The sequence below is a fragment of the Lynx rufus genome, unplaced genomic scaffold (assembly GCF_022079265.1).
Source record: "Lynx rufus isolate CCGP_SWC_20201006 ecotype Redwood Valley unplaced genomic scaffold, mLynRuf1.p SCAF_62, whole genome shotgun sequence".
Taxonomy (NCBI): Eukaryota; Metazoa; Chordata; class Mammalia; order Carnivora; family Felidae; genus Lynx; species Lynx rufus.
In genome coordinates this window covers 215,802-228,763 of record NW_025814881.1, presented here as the reverse complement: position 1 = coordinate 228,763, position 12,962 = coordinate 215,802, and the positions used below count along the sequence as shown (strand labels likewise).

Here is a 12,962-nt window from a genome sequence, read left to right as displayed (position 1 = left end):
ATTTCTGCTGTCACAAACACTTACGAGAAAACAAACCAGTACAAGACTTTTTTCCAGAAGCCATTATATGCAGATAATGCCAGTACTCATAACTATAAAAGTACTGATTCTGAATTAGAAATCGTGAGTTCTTCTTCAGCATCTAGTTTTCCAGCATCTGAAGTATATCTAAGTGAAGACTTACATCAAGATATGCAAAGGTTTAAGAATGAGATAGGCATGTCACAAGTAGAGTTCCTGTCTTTGGAAAGAGAGAAAGTTCAACCTGCACAAGAGATAGAGGTCCACCTTGCTGTTACTCTTGTTTTTTCTCTTTAGCAATTATCTAATCCATTCTGATTTTCCACTCAAGAGAACAAGAGTGTGCATACAATGGAATTGTCTAAATAAGTAATTGTGTCTGGAAATAGATTATTTCTGCTATCTAACAAATAGGAGTTCAGGAAAACATTCTCATGATTTGTTTTCCTTGAAGTTTCTGTGTCAGTCTTCCAAGTAGTATATGAACTGGGAAACTAACTTAGCTATGTAAGTACCATGTGACCTCATGAACCAGAATAAACATAAAGAAACTGCTTAAAAAACATAATAATCTCCAGGTTTTTAAAAAAAAAAAAACATATTGGCGTCAATATAAATTGCATTTCCATAAACAATAAAATGGGAAAGAAGCAATAACTAAGAGAAGGAAGATACACAAATGTCCCCAGCTAAGGCAATCTATTTATTGCTTCAGTATGTGTCTGTAGACTCTGGGCCTAGGGTTCTTGCTTGTCTAGCTAGACAGCAGCGGGATGCAGGATTACAATGGGAGAGATGGCTAATGTCCCGGAGAACACAGGCGCCCAGATTAAGGGTCCTTGCTCTGTTTTTATTAGGATCAGAAGGCTTCCAAACATGGTGATGGACGTGCCCAAAGACACAATCAATCTGTGAACATGAACTCATGGGCATGAGGGAAAGGGGCTTTGAAGATATCGGGTGTTAGGGGTTTGGGTCAATATAAAACAAAATCCTGGCGCCTGGCAGATGGTTGTTAACAGCAGACCTGAGGCAGCTTCTCTGTTTATCTCAGCTAGTCTAGGGGAGAAGAAGGATGCTACCTCAGGATCCACAAGGCACCTTTCTTTTGCTAATTAGCTCCCCTCTGGGCATCTTCACCCTGCAGCCTACCGCCTATAGCCCTATTTACCTGTTTACCTAATTTGGTCCTTCCTTCCTGTGAAAGCAGCTTTCTGCCATAGGACTAAATTGGGGAGTGTGTCCTCCTGCATATCTAATCTGGTTTCCCTCACACACCTTTGTCTTGGAGCCTTTGCCCCGCCCTCTCTCTACTTAGTTACCTAATCTTGTTTACCCAAACTTGGGTGTGAGCATCCTATGGCTTTGTAATTTTTTATGCCTGGTTAAGCCATCAGTGCAGGCTCAGGGAATTTCTAAGCTTATTGCCCACAAATATATGCAGTCTTGTCTGCTTTACTCACAATCTTGGAACTTAGAATTTCAACATGACCCCTTTGAGATAAGCTTAATAACAGCTATTTGTATTATCACTGCTTTTTTCCCCACGTTTGTTAAATCATCATTCTCAGATGTTTCTGTTGAGTCAAACCTTCACTTTATGTTCACTAAAGTATGATTTTGGCCTGTATGATTTTTACCATGTAGGTAGCACAAACCTTCAGCAAAGCTTCAGTATTGAACTCCAAGGGAGAAAACTGAGTTTTGAGATGTGTGGAGTTTAGAAATAGACAAAACCTAGAGATACCCTCCTTTAGAAGAATAAGTAGCTAATCCCCTCGTCCCCTATCAAGGTATTAATTTACTGTGCCAAAGTCACACTTTTCATGCATCTGATTAACATAATGAATTTGTGGTCATTTCTCTGAGTCAGCATTCAAGAATTGTATCATCTCTTTTGACGCCATAAAATGCTAGGTAATGCCACTTTAGGAACTTGGGACAAATCATTTAACCTTTTTGAGTTTTACTCGCGTTATCAGTAGCAAATGGAATTAAAGGTGATCATTACGTTTATAGCCTCTCCCTATACAATGTTATGGTTATTGAATGTGAGATTCGGAGAGCATTGCTAATTTCCCAGAATTCCACCCTAACGTCCGTTTCACTTTGTTCCTTTTGTGTTGTGGCAAACTTTGGTTCATAAATTTTAGGGGACACTGTCACTTGTTTTGAGAACCTTAGGATCCCAAAGAAAAAGAATTGTAAAAGGCAGTCAGGGAAAGAATAGCTCCGTGCAGAAAGAGGAAAGCTCCCTGTTTTTGTTACTGGAGCACCTCCATGTCCCATGTTTTAAATCTGGCTGTTGTGTAAAACCCAGGTGGTAAGGATAGAAAAGGACAAATTTTGTCTTTTGTCTTTTTATTTCTTTGTATCTCTTGGTCAGATGGGGTGGGGGTGGGTGGGGAATTCTCGGTAGCAAAGTGTGGATATGAATAAGAGTACAAAATTAAGAAAGCCCTTTTAGAAATATTGGTAACTTCTGCTTTTTTTAATTTCAACAGAAATGAAGCAGAGTTTATAAAAATTACAGTTACTTGTAATGATAAAGTAAACAGAAAATATTTTCCTCCATTGAAATTATGACAAACTAAGTGTCAGCTGATAAAATGAATGAAAAAAACTTCTTTTTATTGACTAAAGTAACAATTACCTTTAGTATCAAGTTCCATTAAAGGTTGAAGAAAAAAAGAAGCACAGAGGAAGTGACATGGAAGTATCAGAAAACATACATGATGCTGCGGCTGCTGGATTAATTCCACAAAGACAGAATGGGAAAACTGATAACCATCAATTGCCTTTTGGAGAAAAAAAAGATTCTGATAGGTAAGCCTATAGCAGTATTTAAATAGTAGGTCATTGTTATTTTCCTATGCAACAAACTTTTCTAGTTTGAGCTAATGTTCACGATGAACAAATTTCGTATTTTTCGTGGAGATATTTCATCCTACGTGCTAATGAGAAAAATGTAAATACCAACGAGATACCATTCTTTGCGGTCATAGTATTTTATTGAAATAAATAAATATTTATTTTTGTGGTCATAAATATTTTATTGAAAAAATAATCAAAGTTAGGAAATGTGAGGAAAATGACATTCTTAGACACTGTGGCTGGATGAAATTGGTAACTCCTTTTGGAAAGGTGATTTAACGGTGTATTTCAAAATTTCAAATATGTCGGGGCACCTGGGTGGCTCAGTTGGTTAAGCGTCCAACTTCGGCTCAGGTCATGATCTTGCACTTCACGAGCTTGAGCCTTGCGTCAGGCTCTGTGCTAACAGCTCAGAGCCTGGAGCCTGCTTCAGGTTCTGTGTCTCCCTCTCTCTCTGCCCCTCCCCTGCTTGTGCTCTGTCTCTGTCACTGTCAAAAATAAATAATATAACATGAGAAAAATATTTCAGGTAGGTCATCCCTTTATTCCAATGGTTTCGTTGCCAGGACTGGGTCCTTCTGAAGTACGTGACTTCTATAAGCAAGCACGTGCGCCTGTGTGTGCAAACACACACACACACACACACACACACACACACACACACTGTAAGGGCATTTATTATATATTATTACATATACAAATAGGACAGATATATTAAGGTTACTTATATAAATACGTTACATGTATATGTGAAGGATATTTATTATAGCATTCCCATATCAAACATTTGGAGATAGTCTAAATGTTTATTTACTTATTTTGAGAGACAGACAGAGAATGTGCACACTCAGGAGCCCAAGCATCGAGGGGGGGCAGAGACTGAGAGGGAGAGAGAGAGAGAATCCCAAGCAGACTCCACGTTAACAGTGCAGAGGCCAACACAGGGCTCGATGTCACGACCACAAGATCATGACCTGAGCCAACATCAACAGTCGGATGCTCACCAGACTGAGCCACCTAGGTGCCCCAGAGATAGGCGAAATATCCATTCATTAATAAGGAAGTTAAGTTTCCCTTCTATAAAGTAATGGAATATGTGACCATTATAAAAAATGAATTTAGGTCTATGTGTCCTGATGGTTTAACAAAGTATATTTAAAGCATTTGGCTTGGTTTGATGTCATGTCTTATGCACATTTTGTTAGAATACTTTTAATATCTACTGAATTGCAAAAGGAAGTTCCCTGCTACACTGGCAGTCTACTTCATTACCAACAAAATTGCTAGTTATTAGATTTTTGGTTTTGTTTCCCAGTGCATGAGTGCTCCAATGTTGGACCCTCAGCTTCATCTGAATATTGCCAAGAGGTTTCACGTGGCAACATGTCTCATATTCTATATAAACATTTCATGACCCCTGTGCTATAAACCAAGATGCTGATAATGCAATGAATCGTTTTCATAAAGGTACTTTGCTTGCATGCCATTATGCTGCCTTTTTAGAGAACATATTTCAACATGCACCACACCAAATTTTTCAACAGTGCCTTCATGTTATACAATTGATGACAATTCAGTTTACAAAGTAGGACTATTTTCTGCATTTCCACCCCCTTTTACTTCTGTGTATCAAATTTTGATGTGACTAAATACTTTGGATCGTATATAATAGCCTGGAGTTAGGTGACTTTTTAAAAGTGTTTATTTTGAGAGAGAGAGAGCGAGCGAGCATGCACACATGAGTGGGGGAGGGGCAAAGAGAGAGAGAGGGAGAGAGAGAATCCCAAGGAGGCTCCGTGCTGTCAGTGCAGAGCTCGATGCTAGAGATCCTAGAGATCATGATCTGAGCCGAAATCCAGAGCTGGATGCTTCATGGACTGGGCCACCCAGGTGCCCTTAGAGTTCCATAATTTTTATCAAGCACAAAATACTGCCCTTGAAACTTAGTTTTTCCGTGGTCTTTCTAAGCATGAGAAAAATGGTAATCAGCTTATATAATATTATATATCTAGAAAAATTTTAAGGAGTCTTCTCATTGTATAATTTTGTGAGTTATTTAGTACCTTGGTGTGGCATTTAAAAAAAGCAAAAAAAAAAAAAAAACCCCAAAAAACTAGTGTTACATATATGCAATTTTGAAGACTTCCAAATATTACAAATTACTACCTAATCATTATGTAACAATAGAAAACTACAGCAATAATAGAAAATTAGATCCACCATGACCATTTCACTTAGCTATGAAATCCTTCAAGAGCCTTCTTCACTCTTTGATCCTGATTTCCCTCCCTCCCATCCACTCTTGAATTCATTATAGCAAGTTTCCCTCTCCCTCCTCCAGAATTGTTTTTTCAAGGTTACCACCGATTTTCACTTTATTAAATCTAAACCTAATTTCATACATCTCATTTGACTTAACCTTTCAGCAATATTTGACCCAATGGAAAACTCTCTGCTCCCAAATTCTGTCTCCATGTTGCTTGTAGGATATCATTCACTCACCTGATTTTGCCGCTGCCTTTCTAGTCTGTACACCTCAGCCCGGTTTGCTTGTTTCTCCTCGTCCCCCACCTTTTAACCCATTGATGTCTTCCAGGAATTGGCCTTTGATTTTCCTTCTCTTGACTTTTACTATCTTGTATATTCTAATGATCCTCAAGTTTATATCTCCAGCCCGGATCTCTCTCCATAATTCCAGGCCCGCATATCAAACTGCCTACTTGATACCTCCTTCTGGATAGCTATTGCAAACTTAACATGTCCCAAATTGAACTCCTGATATTCTTTCTTAATATTTGCCTTTCATGCCTTTCCTAATTGGTTTAATAACAGTTCTAGGAGTTGCTCTGCTAAAAAACTTGGTATCATCCTTGAGTCCTGTCTTTGTCTTTTTCTTTTTCTTTTTTTCTCTTTTTCTTTTTTTCTCTTTCTCTTTCTCTTTCTCTTTCTCTTTCTCTTTTTCTTTCTCTTTTATTTTTCTTTCTCATACACATCACATCTCATCTGTCAGCGAATCTTGTCCGGTCTTCCTTCAAATATATCCAGAATCCAAACACATCTTCCATGACCAAGAGACTATCATCTGTTGTTTATATTGGAGTGCTAGGAAACTAACTGGTCTTCTTGTTTGTTTGTTTCTTCTTTTGTTTTTCCTGTTTCCGTTAATTCTAAACACATTGGGTCTAGTAAAATGTAAGTCAGATTGTGTCCTTCCTCTGCTCAAAGCCTAACTGCTTCCCATTTCACTCAGAGTACATGCCAAAACTCTTCCTAATGCCGACAAGGCCTATATATGATCAGGTGTCTCCTCCTCTCTCTCTCTGATTTGAACTCTTCTACCCCTTTCATTCTGTCCAGCCATACTGAATTTCTCACTACTCTTTCAGTACTTCGGACATACTTCTGTACTTGCTGTTGACTCTATCTGGAATGCTTTCCCTCAGATACCTCATGGCTTGCTTTTTCCTTTTTTGTTTGTTTTTTTCTTTCAGGTTTGTGCTTAACAGTCACTTTCTCAGCAAGGCCTTTCTTGGCCATCCTGACTAGTACTTCAGCTACCCTTTTCCCTATAACACCTCAAAATGTGATTTCTCTGCTTTAGTTTTTCTCCTCTAATACTGTATGTTTGGCCTGTGTAGCTTATTGTTATTGTAGGTTTACTTCACTCATGAGTAGGATTGTTATCTGTTCATTGCCATGTCCTCAGTGCCTAGAAAATGTTCTAGTCTATATAGTACTTATTCAGTAATGTTTATTGAGTGAACGGAGTTTAACCTGTGTGTATTGTTTTTAACATAATACTAGTCCTCACTTTTACAAAGTTTGGCGTGGGCTCATTCTGACAACTAAACCTGCCAGTTATATACATTTTTTGGATTTTGGGGGGCCCAATATTGTGTTTACTTGCTACTTATTCTTTTAGTTGTATTTATATTAGTTTTAATTATGGTGAAATGTATCAAAGGAATAGCAAACTTCCTTTATACTTATTAAGAAAACTAAAATCGGGTGGCAAATTATTATACGACTTTAAAGATTCTTGCCAAAGGATTATGAGCCCTCAAGATCTGAAATAAAAAGATGAAGTTGGAATTTATCGCTTACAAATAAGAGCGAGCTATGCTGGTTAGGTATAGTCTTCTCTAACAGAGGAGTCTGCTATTCTTATACAGGGTTTGGGGAAGAGTGGAGTTTAAGGATTGGGGGACTTTTAAAAAATTAAATGGTTTGTCACCATTTGAAGCACCATGCTTGTTCGGGTGCTTGGAGACTGTTGTGGATTGGTTGGCACGCTGAAGCATGTGTATTGGAGTGATTTTTGTCCTTTGTTGGCTGTCTTTCAGAAGGAAGGAGCTGAAATGGATTGGTTGGTGAGTAGGGCTGGTGGGCATTGATCAACACGTTTAAAACTGATTCTGCTGGCTTCTTGTTACCATGGCTATGTGTTAGGGGGGTTTTTGTTTTGTTCTGTTCTGTTTGTTTTGTTGTGTTTTGTTCTGTTTTGTTGTGTTGTGTTGTGTTGTGTTTTGTTTGGTTTTTTCTAAGTTTGAGGTGGCTTTCACCAGATGTTTTCTACTTAAAAGTTGCTTCTATTGACTGGGCTCAAAATGAAAGCTATTTGAAATTCTATAATTACAGATTCATTTTTGAAGTTTGGGTCGAGAGGAATTGTTTGATAATAGCTTTCAGAAAGATTCTTCTTTTCTTGGATGTTATTTCAACAAGAAAACTTATCTGTATAACAGTTTTTTGAAAAAAAAAACACAATTGCTAGTTTTGTTTTTGTTTTTGGTGCTCTTCGGGGCTCATGTTTAAGTCCTAAATAATCTGTGGGAAATTTCATTCTTTTTGGAAATGTGCGTCACTGTATGGTTATAATATTCTGTTGCATGCATTTAGTCCATGAAAAAAGAATTATAATTTTCTTTTTGGTGAATCTCCCAGTATTTTCTATCAGGACTAGATATTAGGCTAAAAGTATACAAAAGTTACCAAATCATTTTTTTTAATTTTTTTTAAACGTTTATTCATTTGGAGAGACAAAGTGAGAGTGGGGGGGGGCAGAGAGAGGGGGGAGACAAAGATTCCGAAGCAGACTCCAGGCTCTGGGCTGTCAGCACACAGCCCAATGTGGGGCTCGAAGCCACAAACCCTTAGATCACAAACTGAGCCAAAGTCATACACTTAACAGACTGAGCCATCCAGGTGCCGCAAACTATTTTTTTTTAACAAAAGGATAACTACTCAGATGGTTGCTATTTTTGAGTGATAGATAATGACATATGAGTACTTTTGAATTTTTGAAGTTTTTCCAGATTTGTGAGATATAAGTAACATATATCTGTGTAACTGTACGGTATACCTGTATTAATTTGATACACTTTTATATTGTCAAATGATTACCACAATAGTGTTAATACTTCCATCACCTCACATAATTATCCTTTCTTGTTTGTGATGATCTACTCTTGTAGCAACTCTCAAATGATATGATACAGTATTGTTCACTGTAATCACCATCCTGCACATTAAATCCCCAGAATTTATTAATCTTGTAACAGGTAGTTTGTACCCTTTGACCAATATCTACCCATTTCTCACAGCCTCCTAACCCTGGCAACACCAGTCTGTTCTGTTTTCCGTGCAATTTTTTTTTTAATTCCACATATAAGTCAGATCATACAGTATTTGTCTTCCTGTGTCTGACTTCTTTTCACTAAGCATAAAGCCCTCAAGTTTCACTCATGTTGTCACAAATGGCAGGATTTCCTTCTTGCTTGTGGCTGAAAATATTCCATTGTAAATATAATACCATATTTTTTAATCCATGGATCCATTGATGGATGCTTAGGTTGTTTCTTGGCTATTGTAAATAATGCTGCAATAAACAGAGGGCTGCAGCTATCTCTCCAAGGTAAGGATATCATGTCTTTAAGATATATACCCAGAAATGGGATTATTGGCTCCTATGGAGGTTCTATTTTTAGTGTGTTGAGGAGCCACCATACTGTTTTACATAGTGGCTGTCCCAATTTACAGTCCTACAGCAGTACAAGGAATTCCTTTCCTGTACATCCTTGCCAACGATATCTCCTGTCTTTTTGACAATAGCCATTTTAATAGGTCAAAGTGATATCTATATACTGCAGTTTTGATTTGCATTGCCCTGATGAATAGTGATATCGAGCACCTTCTTGTGTACCCTTGGCCATCTGAATATGTTCTGAGGAGAGACGTCTATGAAGGTGCCTTGCCCAGTTTTTAATTATATTTGTTTTTAGCTGCTGAGTTGTACGAATTCCTTACACATTTTAGATATTGACGTTTTTCATATTTGTAGCTTGCGAATGTTTTCATCCTTTCCATAGGTTGCCTTTCCGTCATGTTGCTTGTTTCTTTTGCTGTGCGTAAACAGTGTTGATCGCATTGGTTGTTTTTGCTTTTATTGCTTGTACTTTGGATGGCCTATCCTAAATCATTTGTAAGATCTATGCCAAGGAGCTTTTATCCTGTGTTTTCTTCTAGGAGTTTTATGATTTAAGATTTTATATGGAAGTCGTTATTTGAGTTTGGGTCAACTTTTGTGAGCGGTGTAAGGTAGAGGCACAGTTTTATTCTGTTGCATGTTAATATCCACTTTTCTCAGCATCATGTATTGACGAGATTACCTTTTCTCTTGTGAGTATTCTCGGGTCTCTTAACAAAGAGACTTTAGGCATGGGTTTTTAGTTGACTTCATGCATGGGTTTATTTCTGGGTTCTTGATTCTGTTTCCTTCATCTTTGTGTTTGTTTTTGTGCAACTTCATACGGTTTTTATTACCATAACTTTGTAATAGTTTGACACCAGCAAGTGTGATGCTTCCAGCTTTGTTCTTCTTTCTTAGGATTGCTTTGGCTATTTGGGGTCTTTTTTGTTCCTTACACATTTGAGGAATGCTTTTCCTATTTCTGTGAAAAAGGTCATTGGAATTTTGACAAGGATTGCATTGACTCTGTAGGTGGTTTCAGGTAATGTGGATATTTAATGGTACTAATTTTTCTGATCCATAAACAACGGGGTATCTTCCCATTTGTTTGTGTCTCTGCGGTTTCTTTTACAATGTCTTGTAGTCTTTACTGTACCTATCTTTCAGAAAGTCCTTGATCACATTTATTCCAAAGTATTTTGTTCTTTTTGATGTTTTGGGGAAGGGGATTTTTTCCTTATATTTCTTTTTCAGCTATTTCATTGCTGTGTAGAAATGCAACTGATTTCTTGATGTTGATTTTGTAATTTTGTTTTACTAAATATAATCTATTGTCAAATTGGTTTCCATACAACACCCACTGCTCATCCCAACAGGTGCCCTTCTCAATGCCCATCACCCACTTTCCCCTCTCCCCCATCTCCTATCAACCCTTAGTTGATTCTCAGTGTTTACGAGTCTCTTATTGTTTGCCTCCCTCCCTCTCTGGAACTTTTTTCCCCCCGCCCCCCCTCCCATGGTCTCCTGTTAAGTTTCTCGGGATCCACATATAAGTGAAAACATTTGGTATCTGTCTTTCTCTGCCTGACTTATTTCACTTCGCATACTACCCTCCAGTTCCATCCACGTTGTTGCAAACGGTCAGATTTCACTCTTTCTCATTGCCAAGTAGTATTCCACTGTATATATATACCACATCTTCTTTCTCCGTTCGTCGGGTGATGGACATTTAGGCTCTTTCCATAATTTGGCGATTGCTGAAAGTGCTACTGTATACGTTGGGGTACATGTGCCCCTAAGCATCAGCACTCCTGTATCCCTTGGGTAAATTCCCAGCAGTGCTATTGCTGGGTCCTAGGGTTGTTCTATTTTTAATTATTTTAGGAAGCTCTACGCTGTTTTCCAGAGTGGCTGCACCAGTTTGCATTGCCACCAACAGTGCAAGAGGGTTCCTGTTTCTCCACATCCTCGCCAGCATCTGTAGTCTCCTGATTTGTTCATTTTAGCCACTCTGACCAGCGTGAGGTGATATCTCAGTGTGGTTTAGATTAGTATTTCCCTGATGAGGAGTGACGTTGAGCATCTTTCCATGTGTCTGTTGTCCATCTGGATGTCTTCTTTGGAAAAGTGTCTATTCATGTCTTCTGCCCATTTCTTCCCTGGATTATTTGTTTTGTGGGTGTGGAGTTTGCTGAGTTCTTTACAGATTCTGGACATTAGCCCTTCCTTTATCCGATATGTCATTTGCAATTATCTTCTCCCATTCTGTCGGTTGCCATTTGGTTTTGTTGATTGATTCCTTTGCAGTGCAGAAGCTTTTTATCTTGACGAGGTCCCAGTAGTTCATTTCTGCTTTTAATTCCCTTGCCTTTGGAGATGTGTCAAGTAAGAAATTGCTGCGGCGGCGGTCAAAGAGGTTTTGTCCTGCTTTCTCCTCTAGGGTTTTGATGGTTTCCTGTCTCACATTCAGGTCCTTCATCCATTTTGAGTTTATTTGTGTGTATGGTGTAAGAAAGTGGTCTAGTTCCATTCTTCTGCATGTTGCTGTCCAGTTCTCCCAGAAGAAAGAGTCTGCCTTTTTTTTTTTCCATTGGATACTCTTTCCTGCTTCGTCAGTGCTTAGTTGGCCATACATTTGTGGGTCTACTTCTGGGGTCTCTATTCTATTCCATTGGTCTGTGTGTCTGTTTTTGTGCCAATACCATACTCTCTTGATGATCACAGCTTTGTAGTAGAGGCTAAAGAGACAGAGTGTGGACGGGGGGGGGGCGGGCAGAGAGAGAGAGAGAGAGAGAATCCAAAGCAGGCTCCAGGCTCTGAGCTGTCAGCACAGAGCCCAATAGAGGGCTTGAACCGCAAACCACAAGATCATGGCCTTAGCCGAAGTCAGAAGCTTAACTGACTGAGCCACCCAGGCACCCCTGCATCTTTATGTTCATTTTGTATCCTTCATCCTTTGAACAGCTTTTTGGTGGTATCTTCAGGATTTTCTATATATAAGAACATATCATCTGCAAGCAAAGACGGTTTTATGTCTTCTTTTCTGATTTGGATGCCTGTCATTTCCTTTTCTTGCCTGACTGCTTTGGCTAGGACTTCCCATATCCTGTTGAATAGGAGTGGTCAAGTGGGCAACTTTGCCTTGTTCTTGAACTTAGAGTAAAAGCTTTCAGTTTTTTACCACTGCATATGATGTTGGCCGTGCGCTTATCATATTGGACTTCACTATGTCCAGGTGTGATAATTCAGTACCCACTTTATTGAGAGTTTTTAATCCTGAAAAGATGTTGAATTTTGTCAAATGCTTTTTCCTCACATGCTGGGATGATCATATGATTTTTTTTATCCTGTTAATGCGGTGTATCAAACGTATTTATTTGACTTGATTTCCGAAGGGCAATTTTGCTGAGTGAAGTATTCTTGATTGGTAGTCTTTTTTCTCTTAGCACTTTGAATATGTATAATCCCACTGCCTCCTGGTATGTAAGGTTTCTGCTGAGAAATTGCTAATAGCCTTATGAGGGTTCACTTGTAGTCACATAGTCTTTCCTCACTCTTTTTCTTTCTTTTTACTTTGTTGTCTGCTGACTGGATAATTTGATAGTTCCTGTCTTTAAATTCACATTTTATTTTTTGCTTAATCCATTTCCTGTCAGTGATCACTCTTGCTTTTTTCATCTCCTTCATTATACACTTCAGCTCCAGGATTTTTGTTCAGTCAGTTTTTCCTATTTCCAGCTCTTTGTTAAGCTTCTCATTTTATTCATAGAGTGTGTTTCTGATTTTAATGAGTTGGCTTTTTGTGTTTTTCTTGTAACTCACTGAGTTTCCTTAAAACTGCTGTTTTTGAATTCTCTTTTGAATAAATTACAGGTCTCCATGTGTTTCCGATTGATCACTGGAAGATTATTGTGATCCTTTGATGGTATCATATTTCCTTGATATTTTATATTCTTTGCAGTTTTGCATTGCTGTCTTTGCATTTGAAGTAGCAGTCACCTCCTCCAGTCTTTAATGACTACCTCTTCAGTGTGTCCAACCCTGATATTTTTTGCTCCAGTGGTATGCTGCCAATTCTCTGCAGGACACCTGGATTTCC

At 38.4% G+C, this 12,962-nt stretch overlaps 1 protein-coding gene across 1 annotated transcript in view; it reads left to right on the top strand.

Annotated features, from left to right (window-relative positions):
- The window catches only part of LOC124500926 (ankyrin repeat domain-containing protein 26-like), a 105,145-nt gene that overhangs the window by 42,352 nt on the left and 49,831 nt on the right, over positions 1-12,962 (top strand). Inside the window, exons 10-11 of the mRNA XM_047064790.1 lie at positions 2,681-2,847; positions 7,239-7,265. Coding sequence (XP_046920746.1) covers positions 2,681-2,847; positions 7,239-7,265 — 194 coding nt within the window. The remainder of the gene's footprint in view (positions 1-2,680; positions 2,848-7,238; positions 7,266-12,962) is intronic.